The sequence below is a fragment of the Oryzias melastigma genome, linkage group LG24 (assembly GCF_002922805.2).
Source record: "Oryzias melastigma strain HK-1 linkage group LG24, ASM292280v2, whole genome shotgun sequence".
NCBI classification, from domain to species: Eukaryota; Metazoa; Chordata; class Actinopteri; order Beloniformes; family Adrianichthyidae; genus Oryzias; species Oryzias melastigma.
In genome coordinates, this window is record NC_050535.1 from 16,583,443 (window position 1) to 16,607,225 (window position 23,783).

At 38.7% G+C, this 23,783-nt stretch overlaps 1 protein-coding gene across 6 annotated transcripts in view; it reads left to right on the forward strand.

Moving 5' to 3' along the window:
* The window catches only part of LOC112157651 (triadin), a 25,149-nt gene extending 1,366 nt beyond the window's left edge, over nucleotides 1–23,783 (forward strand). Inside the window, exons 2-8 of one of the 6 annotated variants that reach the window (XM_036210632.1) lie at nucleotides 1,045–1,122; nucleotides 11,342–11,540; nucleotides 14,786–14,827; nucleotides 22,464–22,487; nucleotides 22,758–22,805; nucleotides 22,977–23,138; nucleotides 23,594–23,783. In XM_036210632.1, coding sequence (XP_036066525.1) covers nucleotides 11,354–11,540; nucleotides 14,786–14,827; nucleotides 22,464–22,487; nucleotides 22,758–22,805; nucleotides 22,977–23,138; nucleotides 23,594–23,616 — 486 coding nt within the window. In that variant the 5' untranslated portion in view covers nucleotides 1,045–1,122; nucleotides 11,342–11,353 and the 3' untranslated portion in view covers nucleotides 23,617–23,783. Of the gene's footprint in view, nucleotides 1–1,044; nucleotides 1,123–6,048; nucleotides 6,908–11,341; nucleotides 11,541–14,785; nucleotides 14,828–22,463; nucleotides 22,488–22,757; nucleotides 22,806–22,976; nucleotides 23,139–23,593 lie in introns of those variants that run through there. The other 5 variants (XM_036210634.1, XM_036210631.1, XM_036210635.1 and 2 more) reach the window with 5 other exon arrangements.

Sequence of the window (23,783 nt, forward strand, 5' to 3'; positions counted from 1 at the left end):
GGGGGGGGGGTCGTCAGACGGGACTCCCCGGATGATGATTACTCTGTGACCTGCAAAACAGAGAAATAACACTTAGACTCAAAAAAACCTTTATTTAAAAAAATAATAATATTAAAAAAAATATTTTATGATGAAAACGGAAAACGTATCGTCAATGAGAACATTTAGTTTGTGCTGAAATGTACAAATCAAACTCAAGTGAATACAAACACAAAAAACAGAAAGGGCTTAAACTCCGCCTCCTGATAAAAATCCTATTTTTTGAGTTTTTAACATTTATTTGTGGCATTTTTCTTATAAAAGAGAACAAATGTTCCATTTTAATCTGATCTTTGATCTTATCAACAACATTTTGCACATGAAAATGTTGATCTGATCATTGTTGATGCTTAATGCAGGAGCAGTGAAGATTTACACTAGCGAGGGGGCGGGAATACTAAAAGCCACGCCCACTCAGAGGAGATTTTGGAAACAGAGGCTTCAGATCAACATGAAAAATGGCTTTTTAATACATTTAGGTTGTGGGATTTTGGTTAAAAACTTCATAAATATAATTAAAACACTACTTGGAAAACATTTTTTTCTAATTTTTATAAAAAATGTGTCATGGGGAACTTTAAGGAATAAATGAAGAGAAGAAATAAGGTTAAAAAAGGACAGAATTAATGAGATTTTTGGAATTAATAAAATAATTACAAATATATACAACACTTATTTTTATTTAATCCTGTGCAGACACATTTCCTGTCAATCACACAACAAGCCATTAGCCTTTTATATTCATCAGGCTTCATCTTAACGCACACATCAAAGCCTCTGATTGATATAATTACCCCAAACAGCAAGACCTTCGTCTTTTTTTTCTTTTCTCACATTTGCCAGCACAACAAACTCATGTCTGGTACATCAACAGTATAGCTTTGGGCTGGTTTCTATTTGCATAATGAAGTCAATAACACTGGCCTCCTGGGAGGAGGCTTAGTGACATTATTACTAATTTATTAAGAAGGGATGCTCATTTGTGTTTGTGTATGTTTGGGCCAGGAGAGGAACGGGGGATCAAAAGGCCGGGACGGAAATGTGAGAGGAGGAATATATTTGAAGAGAAAGAGGAACTAAGAGGTGAGGATGATGAGAACGCACACAAGTGGCTGTAAGATGAAGGTGTGGGGAAGGTCAGACAGTAATGAAGACTATTGCAGGGAAGCGGATGTTTGATAGCGGTGTTCTTCGCATTTGTTTTAAGTCCTGACCGTCCTTGCTGTTTAAAAGTCTGCCGCCACCCGCCTGCATCACACCAGGGCCTCCAGCACAATTAGCCTCATCTTCCAAGAACACATTTTCATGCGATGATTCAAACCCATCTTTCATTACTGCATCCACTGAACATGTACCTGTAGGGTACCACATACTGGTTAACAACAGCACGGATGAGCTCATCATTCCAGTGTTCAAACTCTAATAAATGTAATTACTGGGGTGGGTTGTTAAAATAGATTAATCGATTTGAATCAATTTGAGCTTAATGGATCAATAATCGATTCATAAAAATGTAGATCGATTTAGCACATAAAGCTCAAGTCAGCTAGCTTGATGCTAACATTTAATGGAATTTCCCATAGGATGGCTAATGCTAATGCTTGGTCGAAAGTAAACATACATTGCTGACTAAATAATAATCTTTATTTAGTCACAGGTATGAATTTTCTAAACTCTAATAAGGAAATATTTTTAAAGTAACAATTTCTGGTCTAAGCATAGTTTTTTTCCTTAAACTGTCTTCTTCTTCTGGAATAAGGTGTAATGCTATAGCATGATCGCCACCTAGTGGCCAAACTGAAACGTCCTCCAGGAGAAGCAGAACAATGTTTATAATGTTAATGATCTGAACATTTTAGTTAGAACTTCTCCTTTAGAGAATCCATGTAACACTGGATGATATTAACAATCTCATTATTTCACTGATACATTTACAGTATATGAACTGTGTCAGATTTATATAAATATATTCAAATCATACAGTAGATTATTAATGTATTTCTAAACAAATGTTTATAAATTATTGTCAATACCCAGTCCTCGTAATTACCCAGCCAGAAAAGCCAAGTGGGCCCTATATACTATCCAGCTGCCCGGTGGACAGCAGAGCTCACTATATCGCTGTAAAGAAGCCCGCTAGCATGCTACAGTGGAGTATGCTAGCTCACTGTTAAGAAGATCGCTAGCTCACTATAGAGCACTTCACTATCTAGCTACAACAGTGCTCGCTAGCTCGCCGTAGAGGAGTTCGCTAGCATGCTGCAGTGTAGCTTGCCACAGCAGAGTTCGCTAGCACCACTGTTGAGGAGCTCACTAGCTTGCTACAGCAGCACTCGCTAGCTCATTATAAAGGAGCTTGCTAGCTCACTATAGAGGAGCTCACTAGCTTGCTACAGCAGTGCTGCTAGCTCACTGTAGAGGAGTTTGCTAGCATGCTACAGTTTAGCTTGCTAGCTTGCTACAGCAGCGCTCGTTAACTCACAGTAGAGGAGTTCGCTAGCACCACTGTTAAGGAACTCACTAGCTTGCTACAGCAGCACTCTTTAGCTCACTGTAAAGGAGTTAGCTAACTCCCTACAGTGTAGCTCGCTAGCTCGCTGCAGCAGAGTTTTGTAGCGCCACTGTTGAGGAGCTCACTAGCTTGATACACTAGCACTCGCTAGGTCACTATGGAGGAGTTTGCTAGCATGTTGCAGTGGAGCTTGCTAGCTCGATACAGCAGAGTTCGCTAGCACCACTGTTGAGGAGCTCACTAGCTTGCTACCACAGCACTCCCTAGCTTACAATAAAGGAGCTCGCTACAGTGGAGCTTGCTTACTATATAGGAGCTCAGTAGCTTCTACAACAGCACTCGCTAGCCCACTGTAGAGGAGTTCGTTAACATGCTGCAGAGGAGCTTGCTAGGATGCTACGCTGCCCACCGCACGGCTGGCTAGTGTAGCGAGCTAACCCACTTAAGTCACTTAACCCACTTAAGCCAATGTGGGCAAACACAGTTGGGGCCACCACAGAAACTGTGGACAAACCCAATCGGGGCCCACATTTTCTGGCTACTTTTAAACCATATGGGGCCCACTTGCCCTTGCTGGCTGGATATGTTTCATTAAAAAAAAATTCCACATGGAAAATCAGCTGCCTAAATGAATTAAAATGTCAAGTAAAAAATCATATTTGCCCAAAGAACACAAAAAAGCCCCTACATGAAAGAAAAAAAAAACACCTAAAAATAGCTTTTATTATTTTTCTCCTTTTTCATTGGAAAATAAATGAACAAATAGGAAGCCGGATGATCAAGTCTGCAATGTTTCTGTAAAAATATGCAACAATTAGTTTTCCTAAATTAGCTCCTCATTTGCATTTCATAAGATTTATAACATGGTTTTGACTCCATTGAAATCCCAGTTAATTGTTGGTTTTTATTCTGCAATTCAAAGCTTGATTTGTCCATTTCTTCCCCTCAGTGAATGTGTGTTTTGAACTGTGAAATGCTAATTCTTTCATTTTTTTTTTTTTAATCATGCCATCTTAATGTCAGCTGCAAGCACTGTAATTAGCACTAAACATGACAAATCGCTGGTTGGACGTCATTAGGCTTCGTGTCATTGTGTTTTGGGGGGGAAATCCAAAAATTAATTAGAAAAATAATGGTATTATGTTAAAAGGAGGTGGGAACTGTCTAATTTGTACCCAAATTTACTTATAAACAAACATTTTATTTTGATTAAAGAAATCTGAGCATGATAGCACCAGTAAATATTATATTATTTTTTAGAATTTAAATTTATCCTATGGAGCAAATATGCAGCCTACAATGTAAAATCCCCTTCACAGAGGAGAAGTGCTGCAAAGATTTCATGGAAACACCAGCAGTGTTCTGTTCCTTACATCCAAACTTGAGAAAGCTTTAAAAGCTTTGAGGTGTGAACCTACAGACCCTAGTTTACCTTGAGGCTTTTTTCTTGATCATGTGACGTCCAGCTGTGACTAAGAAGCCTCGAGTGTGAAACGCTTTTTGTCTAGAGGCTGGTAAGAGTCAAAGCATCACAGAAACTGGGAAGGCAATGTTACAGGATCTTCTTCAGAAACACTTTGGTGAAAACAAACCCTTCAAGTGTTGAAAATGAATACTAAGTACAATTATTTTTGTCCCGGAATCTCTTGCAATGGAGGTTAAACTTGGTTCTTTCAATTAAATTTAAAGAGTTTTTGTGTAAATTTGAATTCCACTTGACTAAATTTTGGGATGAGCAAAGAAAAATTTGTACCTCAAACACCTTTCAAACATTCTCTGTCAAGGTTTCATCCTTGCAGCAGCCAATCTGTGAATGTCTGGTTTCCATTGTCAGACTTTATGTGGTTGTAGAAAGTATAATTTAGTTTTAATGAAAACTGTTGAGCCTCTACTGTCATTATCTAGGTTTTTACTGCCATGGTTTAGATCAGGGGTGTCAAACTTAATCACATTAGGGGCTAAAATCCAAAACACACCTTAGGTTGCAGGACAAACAGGATAAACATTTATTGAACACTCTAAAACAAAATTTTGAAAACTTTAAAAATGTAACTTTTTAACATAACCATGAACTAGATATATATAACATTATATAATTATACAATTATACAAGTTAGAAATGAGCACAAGATAGCATCAGGTCATCAATAACAATAAAATAAAATGATCTGGAGGGCCGGATAGAATTACCAGGAGGGCCGGATCCGGCCCCCGGGCCTTGACTTTTACACATGTGCTTTACATGATCAACAGGAAAGATGTCAGCTGTGATTATAGTTAGGAGTAGTGTCTTAGAAGGACCACGATTCCAACCTTGGAGCTTAAAATTCACATTTTATGACTGTAAAAACTTTTATCTATAAAATCTAACTGTTCACATCCTTTGTTTCATTGATGGGTTGATTTTAGTCTAACACTGAGGGTTTTTTTTTTTATTATGCAACCTCATAAACAGGGCAGGCCCTGGGCATAGCAGAGCTAGGCAACCGCCTAGGGCGCCATCTGCTGGATGGGGTGACCACGAGCATTCCAGATATGGAAGCATGAAATTATGGTGTACATGAGTTTGCAAAGACTTTCCATTGAAAGTAGCTGCTTGAATGCGAGTTGACGCAGCAGGTGTGAAAGAACCTTTAATAGACCCAATAGATGTCAGACAAAATGGCGACAGGACAAAAATGTGAATATTGACTTCCAGTTTACAGGTTTAGAACAGCAAAGCTGACAGCTGAACGCTGTTTAACATAATTTTATGCAAATAATGAAAGGTAACCTTAACAATTTCAACAAAAACATGTACAATATTTATTTTATGAATGTCCTGCTGAACTGTATTTCCATTTCCTGTCTTAGATCGTTCACAAATCTAAATACAAATTTGAACAATCCTTCAGTATTTGAGGTTCTATTGAAAATATTGATCTTTCATTTGACCAGATATTAACAGGTTCTATTTTTCTTGATGTTACACACATGTGTTTTAAGTGCGATCAGCACAAAAAGTGATGAAAATTTATGTTGGACACATTTAATAGGTGAGCCGTGCGTGTTTTAACTGCATCCAAGGCTAAATGTAGTTGTTGTAATAAGAGATATTTATTGTTTTTCAGGGTATTTTAAAGGGTAATTGTAAAAATGGAAATGCTTTTAATAGGAATATTTTTTATATGGTCTCAAATGATTTTTATCCTTGTTTACCTTTACTATCCCGCACTCACATGCACTTATGGAACCAGCTTGCAAGCCACTGAATTAAACAGCCGCTCATAAGAACAGAAAATATACAGTGATGTAAAGTTTTAGTCTCTAAAGGAAAAATAAAAGAAATATTATTTCATGTCACAATGCACAACTTTGAAAAGCACATTTTAATTGCTTGCATTTTGTTTAATAAAAACAAGTTTGGTTGATTTTCAGACAAATGTGTGTCAAATCCACTTTCATGAATCCACAAAATCTAATTTTATGCAAATATTTCTGGTGTGATTTAGTTCACGTCCAGAAGCCCCCCCATTTCAAACTGTCCAGTCCAATGTGACCAGCAGCTGTTGTCAGTACCTCTAATTATAGCCTTCGCGCAGGCTCCCAGGGAAAGACTGGAGGTCAGGTTACACCTACTCAACGCTCTCGCACACAGGCACACAACATACACACTAATATGTTCACGTTTTATTTATTAGCTAAGAAGATGAAAATAATTTGATAACTTTAACCTTTAATTTGTTCATTTTAAGTCAGTGCGATATCATAAAATAGGTTTTTGGACACTGGAAGATGCTGCATTTTCCTTTTTTTTTTTTTACATAACATAATCTCATTTTTGCATTGATTTTTACTTGTATAACTAAATTAAAGTTTTTCTTAAAGTTACATAATTAAAAACTCTGATGCTATTTCTGGCTGTCTCCACATTTCAACATTGATTTATAATAAATGTATGCATTTTTTTCTTATATATATGTATTTGGTTGTTTATAGATGAGGTTTTCTTCCTCTTCGGTCTCAGCTGCTCCCATTCCAAACTCGCTCCTCTTCATCCCTCTATTTTGGACTGTCAGAGGGGGCAGGGTGACTCAAAGAGTTGACCTCTTTCTGCCGTCCCTGCTTTCTTCTCCCTATTTCAAGATTAAACCTTTTTTGATTTGAAATCACCTCCAAAAGCTGCTCTTTTCCTCCCTGTGTGGATATTTTTTCATGCGTTTTCAGACCTTCTGGAGTTGCCTTCTCTCAATCAAGCGGAGCCCAAGACGGATTTAACAAAGGAGTTCATATTTGTTTCTATGGTAACTCTGCATTTCCAGGACCTCTGAGGACCAAAGGGTTATCATTTAACGTCCACCAAACGCAAAGATTAAGGTACGTTTAAAAAAAAAAAATCTATTAAAACCGTGGCTGAACTTTATGAGCTGATACTGATCTGCTTCAAACCTGAGGGCTTTTTCACAATCCGTGCTGTTATCTGTTATTGTACTCATTTCAAATACTTTCAGAAGGCCAGCTGCCATTGATGATATGCTGCTTATCTCATAAGCTGAGGGAGCGTTTCTCCTCACAGTTCACGTGAAGCTTCTCAGTGTCATTGTTCCTTCGATTGGGGGTTTGAAGTGCACTTTCTCACCCAGCTGCATTCATTAATGTCACATTTGCATTTCCTTTCCACGCTTGAGCATCACTTTCGCCAACCACTTCTTGGAAACAAACACAGGAAATATTTTTATGCTGAACTTCATCCCTATGCCTGAATCACAAAAAAACAACCATTTCTCCCTACTTCTTTTACATGATGAGACCGGCTGACGGGCAATTATTGCAACATTGAAAACACTGCTTTTGTACCTTATAACTCATATTCTATATGTTTATCTTTTTTTTCATTTTCTTTTATGTCATATATGACCGTTTTCAATGTTTACACAAGTTACATGTGTAAAAACATGCTAGGATATGTGTTTTCATGCAGAACGGTTGTTAACAAGCACTGATCTGTGCAGTACGAGGGGCGTTCATCAACTAGTCCTGTGCCTAAACGTGCAGTCAGCAAAATTTCTGCTTGTTTTTTTACCTGCCTTACTATCATATATGCAGATGTCCTTCAGATAATTGTTCTCTCGCAGCACCGGAACTTTGGCTGATGAACAGATGGCGCCTCCCTCTAGAATGTTCTGGTACCCAGAGGAGTTCTGGTTGGTTTAATTGTTTAGATGTGGAAAAAAAGCCCAAATCATCACTCTTCCACCACCCTGCTTGACTGCAGAAAGGCTGGTGTTTTGACAAACGTCTTAAAGTCAAACACTTAATAAATATGGACTCAAATATGTTCAGATAAAGTTTTTTTTACTTAAGTTGTGCTTCCCTGTATATATTTATGCATCTGCTAATATTAAAGATGGGAGTTTGATTTCTGGACTTGATGATGCACTTATCTTGAGCAAAAATAAAATAAAATAAAAGTAAACATTAGCCAAGACCGAGATCTTCTCTGTCACATCCATTTTACTACAATCCTTTCTAAAGATTTTTTTCATCTTCTTCTGATTCACATGTCATTCTATTTAAACAAAGAAATACTCAGAAATGTATTTTTTAAAGCTTAATTTTCCTTTATGTACATCCTCTATCAGAAAATAGCCACAAGAACATGTAAACACATAAAAAAAGAAAAACATTTTCCTTAGAGTGGGTCTTTAAAGAAGCTAAAGATCTATGAGGGACATGGGCTTTCTTTGAATAATTGAATACTTATTTTCTGTTCCATTACAAAAATAATTTATTTAGAAATCACAAAATGTTATTTCCTGGAATCTTTTTTTTTTAGCATTCTGTTTTTTATAAAGTATAACAACGATGAACATTACAGACCTCTTGTTTTATATTTACACCCAGAAATTACACAAAACAGTTCAAATTTGAAGCTGTTCCATGTGAAAATGGGTTGTTTTAAACACCTACTCTAATGAAAATTGTTTTTTTGTTTTTATGTATTCTTATGGCGTTTTTCTGATGATGGAGGACATATATAAAGAGAGTTAAGGTGTTTTTCTTCATTGAAATCATTGTGAATTTGAAAAACATTGTATTTGTGACACAAAATATTATCTGGGCTGGACTGCAAGTTTTCTGCTCCGCTCCACTCGGATACATCCACTTGCAGACAAATAGATCCATGGACCTCTTTGTTTTCCTCATCTGAGCTGGAATGTGGATTGAAACTGTCCGGTTGGATAACTCCAGTATTGCTCGCTGTTTTTGCTGCAGCTGTAATGTTAGTTTGGGGGTATGAGGGGCTGTAAGCCAGAGGGAGAGTATTACCTCTCTGGGTGATGGTAAGTGGGGGCAGGCTGACTTCACAACTCAAAACCCCATTTTTCAATGAACTACTAGCACTCTGCAGAAACTATCTCAAGAATTATGTAGATTTTGACTAAAACAGCACAATCATAGCGTCACAATAGATTAAATTATGATTGGAGTTGGTCTTTAAATACATTTTGACCTGTTAGATTTGAAGCTCAGGTTTGGACGTCTACCAAATCCTTTCGTTGGTAGAATTCATTTTCATGCCCGCTACGTTCACTCACAACGTTGTAGGGTGACCGTTTGTCAGAAAGGTGGGCAGTCCTCACAGCATCCTTCGACTCTCATTTACTAGCAAGCTGCTGTCGCCTTTCATTTGCCCTCAGATGCCGGTTAGTAACCAGCTCCCACATTGTTCTAATTCCGTTCTGTCCTCTGGTGTGGAGGCAGCAACAGTTGGTGTCCATGAGTGTGTGTGAGGCTCAGCTCTTAATATTAACAACAGGTGGGCTGGGTCGTTTCGACTTGAACAGAACAGAGATATATATAAGGGAAAATAGTTTATATATATATATACATGTGTGTGGGGCGCAGCAGTGGGCGGATGACTCCTGATCGGAGGATTGCGGGTTCGATCTGAAGGCCCCAAATTGCCTCTGATGGGTGGTTGGCACCAGTGTTCAGCAGCGAGGCCACCATCAGTGTGTGAATGGGTCAGTAAAGTAACTGTAAAGCGCTTTGGGCCTTCAAAGTAAGGTAGAAAGCGATATGAGTATACGCCATTTACCATATAGAAATATATATATATATATATATATATATATATATATATACATATATATATATGTATATGAATGTATACTGTTTATTTCTTCAGGACCGTTAGACCTATAGACCGTATTAGACCTATAGTCTAATATCATCATAACATTGTCGATATTTTTGCTACTGTTGGTCAATAAAGAAGCTGATTCTGAGGTGCTGTTTGATCAATGGACAGTTTTTACATCACATGGCATGCGTGTGCACCCCCCAAACACACACACGCACACACACAAACACATACACACACATCGGCTATTGTTTAGCAGATCAATGCTTACCCTTTTCCAACTGGACCCACACACAAATACAAATTAGAGTAAGTGAAGGGTGGAATTATGTTAAATTGATTTTGCAGTTTGTTAACCGAAAGCTGCCACAGAAAGGTCAGTCTGAGATAAACGAGGGAATCAAAACACATCAATTTCTCATGTTGGGGGAAATGCTGGATCGTGTGTGCGGTTCTCGGACTTAATATCCGCTGAATTTTTTGCCTGTTTAGTATCACAGAAGATGAACGTGAAGCAGCCATAATGGATTCTTCAATTAAATCTTTACGCCATAGTCCTCATACTGATCCGTCAGAGCAAGTATCACTTTATATCGTCAGAAACACATTGTGACAGTCAGGCAGAGAAGCAGAGACAGAAATAAATCCAATCAAGTGCCACATAATGAGCACAAACAAGCTATTGCACACGCATAATCGCGTTACTTTAGCAAGGGCCGCTCTGCCATACATGATGAAAACTTTCTTTGGAAGAAGTAATTTGCCTCATAACTCAAATGCAATCTTCTCATCTCTTGGCTCTTTTTTCCCTCCCACAATTCCCTCCAACCCTCGTACTCTCCTCCTCGCTCCTGCATAGATAAACAGAGCTTATGAGTCACCAGTATCTGCGTAAATAAACAGCTTGTTTTGGGCATTAATCATATTGCTTGTATTAATGTTGATAGAGACCGAATTGGACAAATTTGGCTCCGTTTTGAATTCATCTTGGCAAGATGCAAATGTTTTGACATGTACTTTCAACTAAGTCTTCGGATGGAAACATAAAGGCGACACTCTGGAGTCTGTTTGATTTCTAGGAATATCTTCTGTTAACGGTAGCCTCCTAACTGAACTGAGATCTGTCAGAGGGACTCGTCTTTTCCCATGGGGGCTTTTCTTTGCTTGAGTTTTTAAAAACTATCTGGAAAAACACAAAACTCAAGGAGTGGGATCAGCAAGAAGCTCAAACTGGAGGCAAAACTCACAAGAACTAAACACATTTTGCAAAATGGTGACAGAACAGAGCTGACCTGACAAGGACAAACTGAAAACCAGACACTTACAGTAAATAGACTGAGGGTAATAAATTGAAGACAGCTGTGGATCATGACAAGCCTGAAACTGTGACTGAGGGACAATTCAAAACAGAACATGACAAAAGCATGATAAAATCTAAGCATAGAATAATGACTACTCCTCCCCAAAATGACATATCCCAGATCCCCTAAACACCCATGAGAAGGGGACCCTTACGAGTAAAACCAAAGTCCAGAAAACAGATCACAAAGTGTGTGGGAAACAGTGATTCCTCCAAATGATGCTCATAACTTCTGTGTGGGTGTTGCCGCCCAGCATCTTCAAAACTGTAGAGAATTAATTCTTCTTTTCCCACTCATCTTCAGCTCTGTTCTTCCATGAGCCATCAGACCAGCAGTGGGGAGGCAGCCTCTCCGTCAAAGTCCAGTCAAAGGTCATTCGTGGAGGAAGTCATGTTAACCTTCAGCAACCCCATGGCCTGGCTGCTGGTGGTGGCCCTGGTCATCACATGGTCAGCAGTGGCTGTTGTTTTGTTTGATCTGCTTGACTACAAGACTCTAACCGGTAAGTGTTTGGAATTACTCTTAAAAGTTGTTGTTTTTTTTACTTTAATTTTCACGCATGTCATTTCCCTTAAAAATAATTCCATAAAAATTGGATGTATTTTTATCCAGACTTCCCATCTCACCCATTTTCCCCTTTTTGACTCAATTTTCCATCCAAATCCGGGACATTTTTGAAGCAGACTTCAAAAGTGGGCATCACATTTATCATCCTTTTCAACAGCATCCATAAGATACGGAAACACATCCTTTTATTTTTCTTTTAACCACAAAAACAAACACTTCAAATCTGTGGCGCTTTAGTACATCTAAAGTGCCACAAAGTGTGTTTCCATTTCAGCAGATGCTTTGAAAATCAACGCATTGCCCTCCTCTTTTTTAACCTTTTAAAATTTCATGTTCAGAAGCTGTGTACACCCCCTCCTTTTTGTCCCAATGGTTTGGCTCACCCTGGCAGAACAGATTGAAAGGATTCTCATTTTGTTAGTGTGCACACTTATAATGGAGTCAAACCGGTTGATTGAATCAAAGAGCTCAAAGTAATATGATGTAATAACCGGGTTTACATGGTTTTTTATGTGTTGCTCCTGCAGCTCAGCTTCTGCAGATTTCTTGTTATCTCTGTTTCACAGCTTAATTGTCTTAAGCGATCACATTTGTTTTTACTGTGATCATACTTAAATAGCCTCAGTGCTGTGAGATAAATGAAAATGCACTCCCTTGAGCTTGGAGCCGTGTGTGAGTGATTGAAGTAGATTAAGACGTCCCGTTTTCACTTTCAGAGACGCTTACTGGCTCCTTGATCAAACTAACTACACAGATCAGCCCTAAGAATAATAGAAAAAAACTGCTCTGAAATCAATCGGATTGATTTTCTCATTTCGGTGGTCAGTGGCAAGAGGAAGCAAATATTTAGTCAACTGTTGGTCGGAATAGATCTTTCTAAGATTAAACAGAATTGAACAAACAGAGTTTTGGGTGAAATAAAATCTTGGACTCTGTTAAATATCTGTAGATATAGACGGATAGTGGATCAATGAGGTCAGTCACTGGTTTGAAACCAGTTATTTCAGGTGCAGGTGTTGCCATTTGGACCAAATGGGATGTCACCAAATTCAGAAATAGCTCAACAAAAAGGGACAAACATGTGACAACTGTGAGAAAACATGAATGGAGCAGAGGGGGGCATTCGACCTTCATCTGTCCTTCAAATAACCACACCCACAATGTTTATGATGTTCACCCCAGCTGTATCATTTTAGAGCCAAAAAAACAATTTTTTTGGACTTCATTTTCAAACCTGCCTCAATACAGAAATGTTGGCTTAACTCGCCAGTTGGTGGTCAAAATGTCTAAATTATTTTGGACACCCAGGCAGTGCACAACCCCTCCATCCCCACAGATAGGAGGGCTGGTTGCTTTGCAAACCCAAACACATGCAGTCATCGTGTCAGAAACTGCAGTATTTTTTTTTTTTACTTAAATCTCCAAATTTCACCAATGCAGTTAACAACTGGTAGTTATTTATCACAAAGTGTCAATCTGCTCATGAAATACAGTATAATTTGTATTTCCATTGTGTAATCTGGTTGGTGGTGATGGGACTAACCCAGACACTTTTCACTTTGGCAATCACGTTGTTGCACTGTGTGGATCCTCCACAGATTCTGAAATGGGGCCTATGGTCCCGTGTGTTTCCTGAGTAGATTTTAAAAAAGAAATGGAGAATTTAGGATGAAAATTAGCTTGGAAGTGACGACACTGCAATCCTTGATCTGCTTTTTCAGAGTTACTCTGATCTTAGACTGATTGGCGATGAGGCGGATGGAGAGGCCTAATATGACTTGATAAGTCTTGATGTGAATCATCCAAGAGGACCTGGCTACAGACAGCAAGATGGCGCCCAGACATCATTAACCGGAACCATGAATCCGGAACTGGAAATTCACATCCTGTACTTCCCATTTGGGTCAAAAAAAAGTTTTGCATTTTTTTTAAAGACTAATTTACAACTCTAACAGCTCCCTTTTTCCATGTTTAAAGTCTCCCTCCGATGAAAACCATGTTTTTTGAGTTTTTAACATGTCTGTGTGGCATTCTTCTTACGAAAGAGAACAAATGTAATAAGAAATCATTTAGTTTTTGCGTTTCTAAGTATTTCTCTTTTTAAACCACTGTCAATCAATCAGCCGTCACTGGATTTTTTTGAGTGAGTTTCATACAATACTTAAAGTAGAGGGCTGAGAATGCTGGAAAATCTTCACACATACATGTTAAAAACTCACAAAACAGGATTTTCATTGGAGGGGGGACTTTAAAGCGGCTTTTTATCACCACAGAATCAGCGGATTCAACCTTTAGGGTTAAAAAGTTATGGAAATCGAAGGAATACAAACACTGGAGTTGGAGCTCTGTTATAGCGAGTTGTACAAATCTAAACATTTGTGGAATTTCTGCTTTCGGCTAATGATGTCTGGCCGCCATCTTGAATGCGGCCTCTCAAATCATGTGTTGACCTGCAGCTGGCAGAGCTCAGCCTTTGCACTGAGCCTGATGACGATGGACAGAGACAAACCTTCTTCCCTCTTTGCAGAAAAGCCATAGTCACCTTGTTATGATGCTGTTGCTATGGGAGACAGCCTGTTGGGTGACCTGGGCTCATCACATGTTCTCATCTCCATCATTTCGTCCAAAGTCAAAGCAATTGTCTGTTCTGTTTCGTCCATGTTGTCGCAGAAAATCCAGACAGGAAAAGGGAGGAACTGTCCTGGGTACTATTCTGATTACATAAAAACATTTTTAAAAATGTTTGAGTGGAGACTTGCAGAAGTATATACAATGTGCAAGAGGTAATTATTGGGAAAATGTTGTATTTCATGAGCAGATGGCTTTATAAATGGTGTGTTCTTCCAGTCAAATGGTGAACAGTCAACATAAGTGTAAATGTCTTTATGGGTGTGGTCAAATCTCATAGAAAAGTTGCTCATGGAAGTTAAGTCTTCTAACTGTAAATAAATAACATTTTAATTTAGTAAAAAAAATATTTCCATCAATTTGATTGACTCAAATCTCCATGCATTGGATTACCCCCCAGTGTGGAGATAGTCCTGTGGGCACGCGTGTAAAATAAACTGCCATCTTTAACTCCTCTCCTCAATCTCCTCCTGTCTTCAACCCTTTCCAACTTCCACCCGTCCAAACCTCCTCCATCCTCATGCTGTCAATCATCTGTCATCCCACACAAAGACTACACATCATACTGTGACGACCCCGTGTGTTTATCACCTGGTAAAAGAAAAGGAGAAAACAATGACTAAACCTTAGCCTGGCTGCACTGCCTGCTTCTAGAGTGCTGCATGTTCTTTATGGATCACCATCCAAAAAGTGGTCAATATTCTACTTTGAATTTGGCCTTTTTAAAGGGTAAATCAACATTGAATCGATGCAAAAACCGCCACTCACACGGCTAGAAGTTTTTTATTTTCCACTTTCAACAAAAATCTTAATGTCTGCTTTGAAGAAAATGTATTTATTGCAACTATTTCAAGCTTTTAACTTATTGAGCAAACTAAAAAAAAAAAAAATCAATAATAAATTGGCAAAGTTTGCATCATTATTTATTACGGATTATGCAAATGTCTTGGAGGCCAAAAGCTGTTTGGCTACAATAGTTTAGTTTTTCTGCACTGCTGCAGCTACACTGCATCAGTTTCCTTGGACATGCAAGAAACAAGAAGTTAAAAAAAACACTTTTTAAAGGGTAACCAAACCCTAAATCAACTTTTTTGGGCTGATGACCTCCATAAATGGGGCTATAAAAGGGCTGTCTATTGCCACATTTTTTGACAAATTAAAAGGAACTTGTTTAATTCTTGTAAATATAGTTAAAAACCATTTGTGTGCTGCCCCAAAGCCAGCAAGACCGAGTTAGCCCCACATGGTTTAAAAGAGGGCATAAATGTGGTTCCCTATTGGGTTTGTCCACATTGGCTTACGTGGGCACTCAGGGCTAGCTCGCTATGCTAGTCCGCCTCCCGGTGGACGGTGTAGCATGCTAGCTAGTGCTGTAGTGAGCTCCGCTGTATCAAGCTAGCGAGCCCCACTGTAGTGAGCTCCACTTTAGCGAGCCAGTGAGTTGTGCTGCGGCGAGTTCTGCTGTATCTGCTGGATTTTCACATCTCGGCTGTGGGTGGAGTCAGCCTCCAACTTCCCTGTTTGGTTACCCTTTAAACTCAAGCACCACATTTAAACTTTGCTTGTTACAGTAGCTATGGCCAAACTTGTGATTTATTTCTAAGAGTTGCCATCAGCAATCAGAATCTGCTGGTTGTACTCCAGACAACAATGTAGAAGAAGAAAAATGATCCAGAACCAGAAGGTCTCATAGGTACGGCTTCATAAAAGGAAAATCCAGATTATTATTTTACTAGGAAAAGCTATGTTCGCGTCATTCAAGAAATTGCTCAAGGTGTGTTCAAGAACGCACGTTTCGCTTATGGTATTCACACTGGGCAAGCAGGGAGGGGCTTCTTCTTTTTCCACTATTTACGAGCGCATGTCCACCCCCTACAGTTAGATGTAGAATTATCTAAGTGGTGCAAATCTTGTGAATCTGTCTCCAGACTTTTTCCATCACAACTCTATTCAGATTTGAAAGACTTGGTCTCACATCATGCAAACCACAGGTATTAATATCTCCTCCATGATCAATTTTCAAACAGTTGAAACTTTTGTGAATTAAAACGGGCCATCTATGCACCACTACCAAATCCAAGTTCCTGATTAAGGATAGATTTGTATGTATAGCCTGAAAATGGTCTTAAAAATGTGAGTAGTGAGGTATGAATGTGAAGGATTTGAAGGCGGAAGCCCACAACACTCATTTATGCGCCTTTAAATAGACTTTCTTTGGAAGTGGTGGCTTGACCCTGCACTGCAGAAAGTGACGTTCTCCTCTTTTCTTCCCCATATTTTCTCACTCTGTAAAGCCGCAGGTCAGATTGAGCAAATCTGTTTCCCAGCCTGGAAACATTCAAGAGCTTGGCTTTCATCATATTGACAAAAACGTCCATTTTAAACATATATTTAACGGCTGTTCATTCTAGCTATTTATTTGAGTCCACATTAGCCGCCCACAGCCTCAAGAAGAAAAAGAGAGGCACTTAATGGTTCAAGAGCTTACGAAGACTGTAATATGCATGATTGCCAGGCTCCACAAGCCAACACAACACATTGTTGATATGCCCTTTAGCCATTTAACACCCCATGTCAAGCTTGTCTGCACTGGTGTGATGTCAAGTGTTCAGACCCTGTTTGTCAACCCGCTCCACCAGAGCTGGATGGCAAAATAAAGAATTCAGAAAAAAGGGAATGCAGAAACGCCTCCTTAAAATCATTTGGCGAGAATATTCTGCTAATGACAGACGAAAATAATTTGTCATCCACTCTTGTGGTTGTGTTCCTTTTTAAAGCACCGTGTGTGTTTGTACTAAGAGTGTGGAACAGCATGTGTGCTTCTGCTGGGTTTGTCGTTCCTCCCAGACAAATAATGGCAGCGTTACTCCATCCGATCTGATTTTTTTTCTCTTTTTGTAGTTATCTAACTTGCATAGAACAAAGTGAAACTTCACTCATCAGTCGTTCATGAGCCACAGGAGAAACCATCGTGAAACCCGCTCTCATGGGTTACGCCATTATAACAAAAAGCAAATGTTTCCCTTCATGTCTCAGCCATCTTCAGCGCAAACATTTGCAAGGTGACTGTGGCAAAAATGTGGCGCTGAATCTTTAATCACTTCGCTTTTGAATGAAGAGGCGTGGGTGTCTGTGAAATGGCAAAAGGGGTCACATTTGTTCTTTAAAGAACACAAAAAAATCCCTTTTTTGCACTGAATCACACACAAATCTATTGCTATTGTGCCAACAGCAGCTTCTCACTGGAAAACCAAGTGTGTGTGTGGAGACAATAGCGATACAGAAGGAGAATAAATACATAAATATTCATGGATCGACACATTGCATAGGAAAATACAGTGTTTCTGAGATTTAAGCAGCAGGGCTGAAACAGCTAGTGGGATGTTTGCAGAATTCAGCTGCCAAAGTGCTGATTTCTTTCACTTTAAACAGTTATTTCTTCACAAATAGCTTCCTTCAAAATAAAATAAAATAAAATAAAGTGGTGCCAAAGGAACAAACACTGCAGTGATCTAGCATTTATTTTCTTTTTCAAACCTTCTTTTTGGAATTTTTAAAGGTGCTCACATTTCCAGACAGAAAGGCAGAAGAGGTATATGTCTTCCATTTCAGATGTGTCACTTTTATTCTGAAGTCCTTTAACTTTGTTTTTTCACTGATGTGGCAAAATGTATGCTTTTATTTTCACTTTATAGTCACCTATTGATCTGAAAAAAAAGTTAAGCTGTCATAAAAACACAAAAGACAAGATAAATAAATAGAGTCCCAGCTATCAAGGCTAAGTGGGCCCAAATGGTTTTAAAGTGGCAGAAAATGTGGCCCCGAATGAGTTTGTCCACAGTTTCTGTGGTGACCCCACCTGTATTTACCCACATTGGCTTAAGTGGACACTGAGTGGGTATGGCTTGCTACGCTAGCCAGCCGGTCGTTGGACAGAGCAGTGTGCTACCGAGCTCCACTGTATTGAGCTAGCGAGCTTCGATGTAGCGAGCTAGTGAGCTCCACTGTAGTGGGCTCTGTTATGGCAAGCTAGCATGCTGGCAAACTCATCTGTATCAAGCTAGCAATCTCCGCTTTAGCATACTAGCAAGCTCATCTGTATTAAGCTAGCGAGCTCCGCTGTAGCATGCTAGCAAGCTCATATGTATTGAGCTAGCAAGTTTCACTGTAGCATGTTATTAAGTTCATCTGTGTGGAGCTCCTCTGTAGCGAGCTAGTGAGCTCCATTGTATTGAGCTGGCGAAGTCCCCTGTAGCATGCTAGCAAGCTCTGCTGTAGCATGATAGCAAACTCATATGTGTCAAGCTAGCGAGCTCCACTGTAGCATGCTAGCAGCTCATTTGTATCGATTGTAAAATGTAAAATGTTTGTATCCATTGTAGCATGCTAGAAAGCTCACCCATAGCGAGTTAGTGAACTCCGCTGCTAGCTAGCAAGCTTCGATGTAATAACCTAGTGAGCTCCACTATAGCATGCTAGTGAGCTTGTCTGTATCAAGCAAGTGAGTTTTGGTGTATCGACCTAGCGAGATCCGTTGTATTGAGCTGGAGAGTTCCCCTATAACCAGCTAGCAAGCTCTGCTTTAGCATGCTCATCTGTAGCGAGCTAGTGAGCTCCGTTGTATTGAGCTGTCGAGGTGCTCTGTAGCCAGCTAACAAGCTCCACTTTAGCACGCTAGCAAGCACATCTGTAGCAAACTCCTTTATAGCGAGCTAGTGAGCTCCGTTATATGAGCTGGCGAGGTCCCCTGTACCATGCTAGTAAACTACGCTGTAGTATACTAGCAAGCTCATCTGTGTTGAGCTAGCGAGCTCCACTGTAGCATGCTAATAAGTTCATCTAAATCGACCTAGTGAGCTCCGCAGTAGTGAGCTAGCTAGCTTGGATGTAACGAGCAACGAGCTGCACTACCGCATGTTGGTGAGCTTGCCTGTATCGAGTGAGTGAGCTTTGCAAGCTAGCGAGGCCCGTTGTATTGAGCTGCAGAGTTCCCCTGTAGCCAGCTAGCAAGCTATGCTTTAGCATACTCATCTGTAGCATGCTAGCGAGCTCCGTTTTAGCATGATAGCAAGTTTCTCTGTAGCGAGGTTCCCTGTAGCCAGCTAGCGAGCTCCGCTTTAGCATGCTAGCAAGCTCATCTGTAGCGAGCTAAACCACTGAGTTTCCATTTAAGTCAATGTAGCAAACACAGTTGGGACCACCACAGAAACTGTGGACAAACCCATTCAAGGCCCACATTTTCTGACCATTAAACCATATGGGGCCCACTTAGCCTTGTTGGCTGGGATTTGATACTTAAAGAGAGTTGAACATATTTTAAATACAAAGAAAACTGATAAAAAAAAAAAAGCAGCAGTAGCAGAGCAGTGAATGACATGGCAACAAGAAATAATGGAAGACAGACAATTACCAAGTGAAATGCCGGTCTTTTATTCCTGGTTTCTCTGGCAGTGTGTGTGGAGTGCCAATCAAAGAAATGTCAGTGCATTAATCAGATGTTTATGAGGCTCCATTAGCCTATGCAACTCCTCCGCACGGGGAGAGAAACCGGGCAAAAAGAGCCTTCCATCTGGCACAAGGAAAATTAAAGACATCCACAGAGAAAATCCAAACAATGCATTTAGCACTTTACAGGAGATGCTTCTCATAGCACTCTCAGAGCTGTGATGAATATGCCGTTTCACTCGTTCCTCGGAGAAACGAATGCAAAACACCTCGCTGCAGGAGCAGAGCGTGATCAGTCGGATTTAACACTGTTAGAAGGTTAAGCTGATTTCTTTTCACACCACATGCAAAAAGAAGCCCGGCTTTGTGCGTTGCAACAGCAGAAAGATGCCATTGTTCTCTTTCCTTTCCACTGCATACAAATGGAGTTTGATGTTAGGCTACTGACAAATAAACCTAAATGGACAAATAAAGTGTTTTTAAAAGGATCTTCTGATGAAACATGTTTTAAATGCTTTTTTTATAAAAATAATTGTGCAAAATCTTACTTACTATCTGCTTGACAAGTTGAATAAAAAATGTGATCATGTAAATTTAAAGAATAATCTGTTTAAAGTAGAGTGACAAAACTATCTATTAATGAGACACTTAATGTTAAATAAATATAAATACTAAAAGATGTTCACATTTTAAGCAATGAATGCATTTTATTAGTCCCTTTTCTCAAAGTCCTGAAAATAAGTGATCTATCAAGGCAAACTAGAGGGAAATCAAGTCTATCATAGGACTATTTAATACTCACTTTTGCAAATATTTTGCAAAGTCCTAACCAGGGGTCTGCAACCTGAGGCTCCAGAGCCACATGCAGCTCTTTTACACCTTCATTGGGACATTCTGGATGAATGAGAAAGAACATTTTTTAAATTAAAAAAATAACTTACAAATCAAGCAAAACATTACTGTCAGATACGTCAAATTTCCCTCAACTCATTCCCAAACAGTTGAAGCAGAGTACTCCACGAGATTGCAGTAGCTGTGATCTTCTCAAAGTTCATCTAAGAGTGCGGTTTTTAAAGTCACCCTAAAACATTTTGAAAGATATTTCAGTGCAAAAAAAATCAATTGGAGGACAGTAAGCAAAACCAAAATTCATACTGGATTATAAAGTAGATTTAAAAAAAAAATGATTTTCTTTTTTTTTTGTTTAAAGCACCCTATTGTATGAAAAATACAGTAATGATTTGTAAATTAGCTCTGATTTAATTTTAGTTGGTTAGGTTTATAAACTTATGGCTTGGAGCAGGTGTGGGGGACCACAGATGATCACGTGTAACCTAATGTAATTTCACTGTAAAACGTAGAGATTTTACTTTCAGGCAGTGTGTGGACAGCGAAGGGGTCCTGAAATGAGATGTTTTTTTGTGATGTGTTAGCGCGAGAGAGAGCGAGAGTTGGAGATGACTGAAGGCGCACGTGTAATAGCGAAAGTCGCGAGTCCCGAGCTGTAAGTTCAAGAAAAATTAAAGAAAGTTCTGAAAACCCACGCACGTCTTGATGAGCATCATTCAAGAGTGTGCAACACAGGGATCTGTAACCCCTCTGTTGTGGCTCTTTGGTTCAAATAAAATGTTTTGAAAAAATCTTAAAAATTAAGTGTATAGGAAAAAGTAAATAAGTAGTGAAGTTAAAAAAGTAAATTAACAGAAGTTTTATTTAACTCATTCTCAAACAGTTAAAGGACGGTAGGAAATATTCAACAACGGCAGTCGTAATTCTAAATCAATCCTTTGTAGTTTATCAACGTCATTCTGACACACTTGGACTGAATTTTTAGCTTCATTTATCACATAAAATAATTTAAGCGCAAAAGAATTAAAGCTACGTTAAATTATAAAGCAGATTTTCTATTTTTGACTCAAGGATTTAAAGTGTGCCTAATGGTTTTAATATATGGTAGGGGTCAATTCATTAGCTCTGATTTAGTTTTTGTTGGTTATGTTTATACATTTGTGGCTGAAATGCACCTGAAACAGTAAAATTAACAGTTTTTTAATCATTGATGACTTTACATTCCTACTGCATTTGCTGTATTGACATGATCCTATGGTGAAGGATGTCTTTTATTTTGACAGGAAGTCATGCAGTTAAACTATTTTATTTATTTATTTATTTAAAAAAAAAGCTATTTTCTCTTCATTTTTATATTACATTTAGGCAAAAAAAAAAAAAGAAAAAAAAACACAATAGTTTATGTAAATGTATCATGTCAGTAGCAAAACCATAAATATGTCCTACTGGGTTTTGGTTGCTGACTTGATGCTATGTTGCTATGATGTATTTTATTTTGAAAGGAAGTCATGTGAACCTCTCTCAAAAGCTGTAAACTATTTCATATTTATTAAAGAAAAAAAATGCTATTTTCTATCTACTGTATATGTTATTTATGCCAAAAACACCATAAAAATAATGCAAAACATTGTTTTGTGTTTCTAATGGGTGAAGTAAGACTTTGTGCTTCTTATTGGTTAAGGTCAGTGAGAAATCAACATGAATGACTCTTTAAGTGTTGAAGTTCCAGACCTCTGTTCTAACATTTTTATTGTTATTTACAAGTTTTTTTCCCCCCAGACTCACCGGTTTAAGACTGAAATAACCTCTTCCTAAACGTTTTTCATGGGTGTCCTAATAGAAACATCACTAACACATTTTTTATTTTGTTTTTTTTTTATCTGAAATACATTTGGAAGAAGAAGTTAATGACTGACAGTGTCATATTTTTACACAGACAATGTCAGACATGGAAGAGCAGGTAACAGAGACGTCTGCCTGACTTTTTCCTCCTGGATTTGTGTTGCTGTGTCATCATCACGCATGTTTGCACCTTACAAGAAAAGAAAAACCCCTTAAGAATTGTGTTTGATGCATTTATTTGAACATATGTGTTGCTTCGTAGAGGCAAAGCTCTGAACGGTGAGCTGCTTTAGCCCTGATGCATGTTTTATCCCTGTTTTTTAACATTTTTTTCTGTAATCTGTGCTTCGTATGATGCTTCTTTTGTCACCGTGTCTCCTCTGTGAAGGTCTCCCACCTCCTTCTGCCATTGCCAGAAAAGCTTTGAGGTCTAGAGGCAAGTGGAACGCACATCCTTACATGGATCAAACGTGGAACTAATGATGCTTTTCTGTTTATTCTTTTACAAATCAACTTGAAACACAGAAACGTAATTATTGTGTCTGTGCAGATAAAGACGATTAAATGTGGCTCCCTTCTGTGCCTGTTTTTCTTTTTTTTTCTTCAGTTGGGGCTCGGGTCGTAAAATCAAGACCTGCTGAAATCCACGGCGACTCGACAGCTCAAGAGGGAAATGATTGGCTGGACGTGATGTGGACGTTCGTAACCGGTTTGGTAGCTCCTGATGAGGAGGAGGAAGGTATTCACCAGCTCACTGAAACCCTCACATGTAAGAAAATGTCCCACACCCATCCAAATGTCCAACATGAATTTCTCAAAACTCGCCTGCTAAATACAAAGCTTGGATGCTTTTATTATTTCCTTTCATATTTTTCTGAATGCTTATTGGCTGTTGAGGAATTCAGTCCTTTCAGAATAAAAGATCAGAGTGATGTGGCATAAAAATGCAGCTTTAATGGAAAAATTGAATGAAAAATGCTGTTTGATTTTGGTTTAAAATGGTAATAAATCATTTATGTCAGTCTATATATATATATAAAAAAAGCTGAACTGATTCTTATTGGCTGAGCAAAAAAATGCATTTACAGCTAAAACATAGAAGGAGAAAGTAAAAAGAAACTAGTCAATGATTTGCAATTGTCAGTAATTTGGATGTCAATCATTTACAGCTGAAATATACTGAATTCTGGAATATTTTGGCTAAAACGTATTTTCTTTTTTCAGCTTTGCACTCAGAAGAGCTCTGAAGAAGCAGGAAATGTGGACTGCAATGAAGAAGAGAGAGTCTAAAAGGAAAGCGAAGGATATAAGAGGCAGAGAGACGGAGATATTAACATTATTACTCTAATACCATATAATAACATTCTTTTTTTCTCTCAATCTGTAATTTGACCAATAAAATCTACCAAATTGA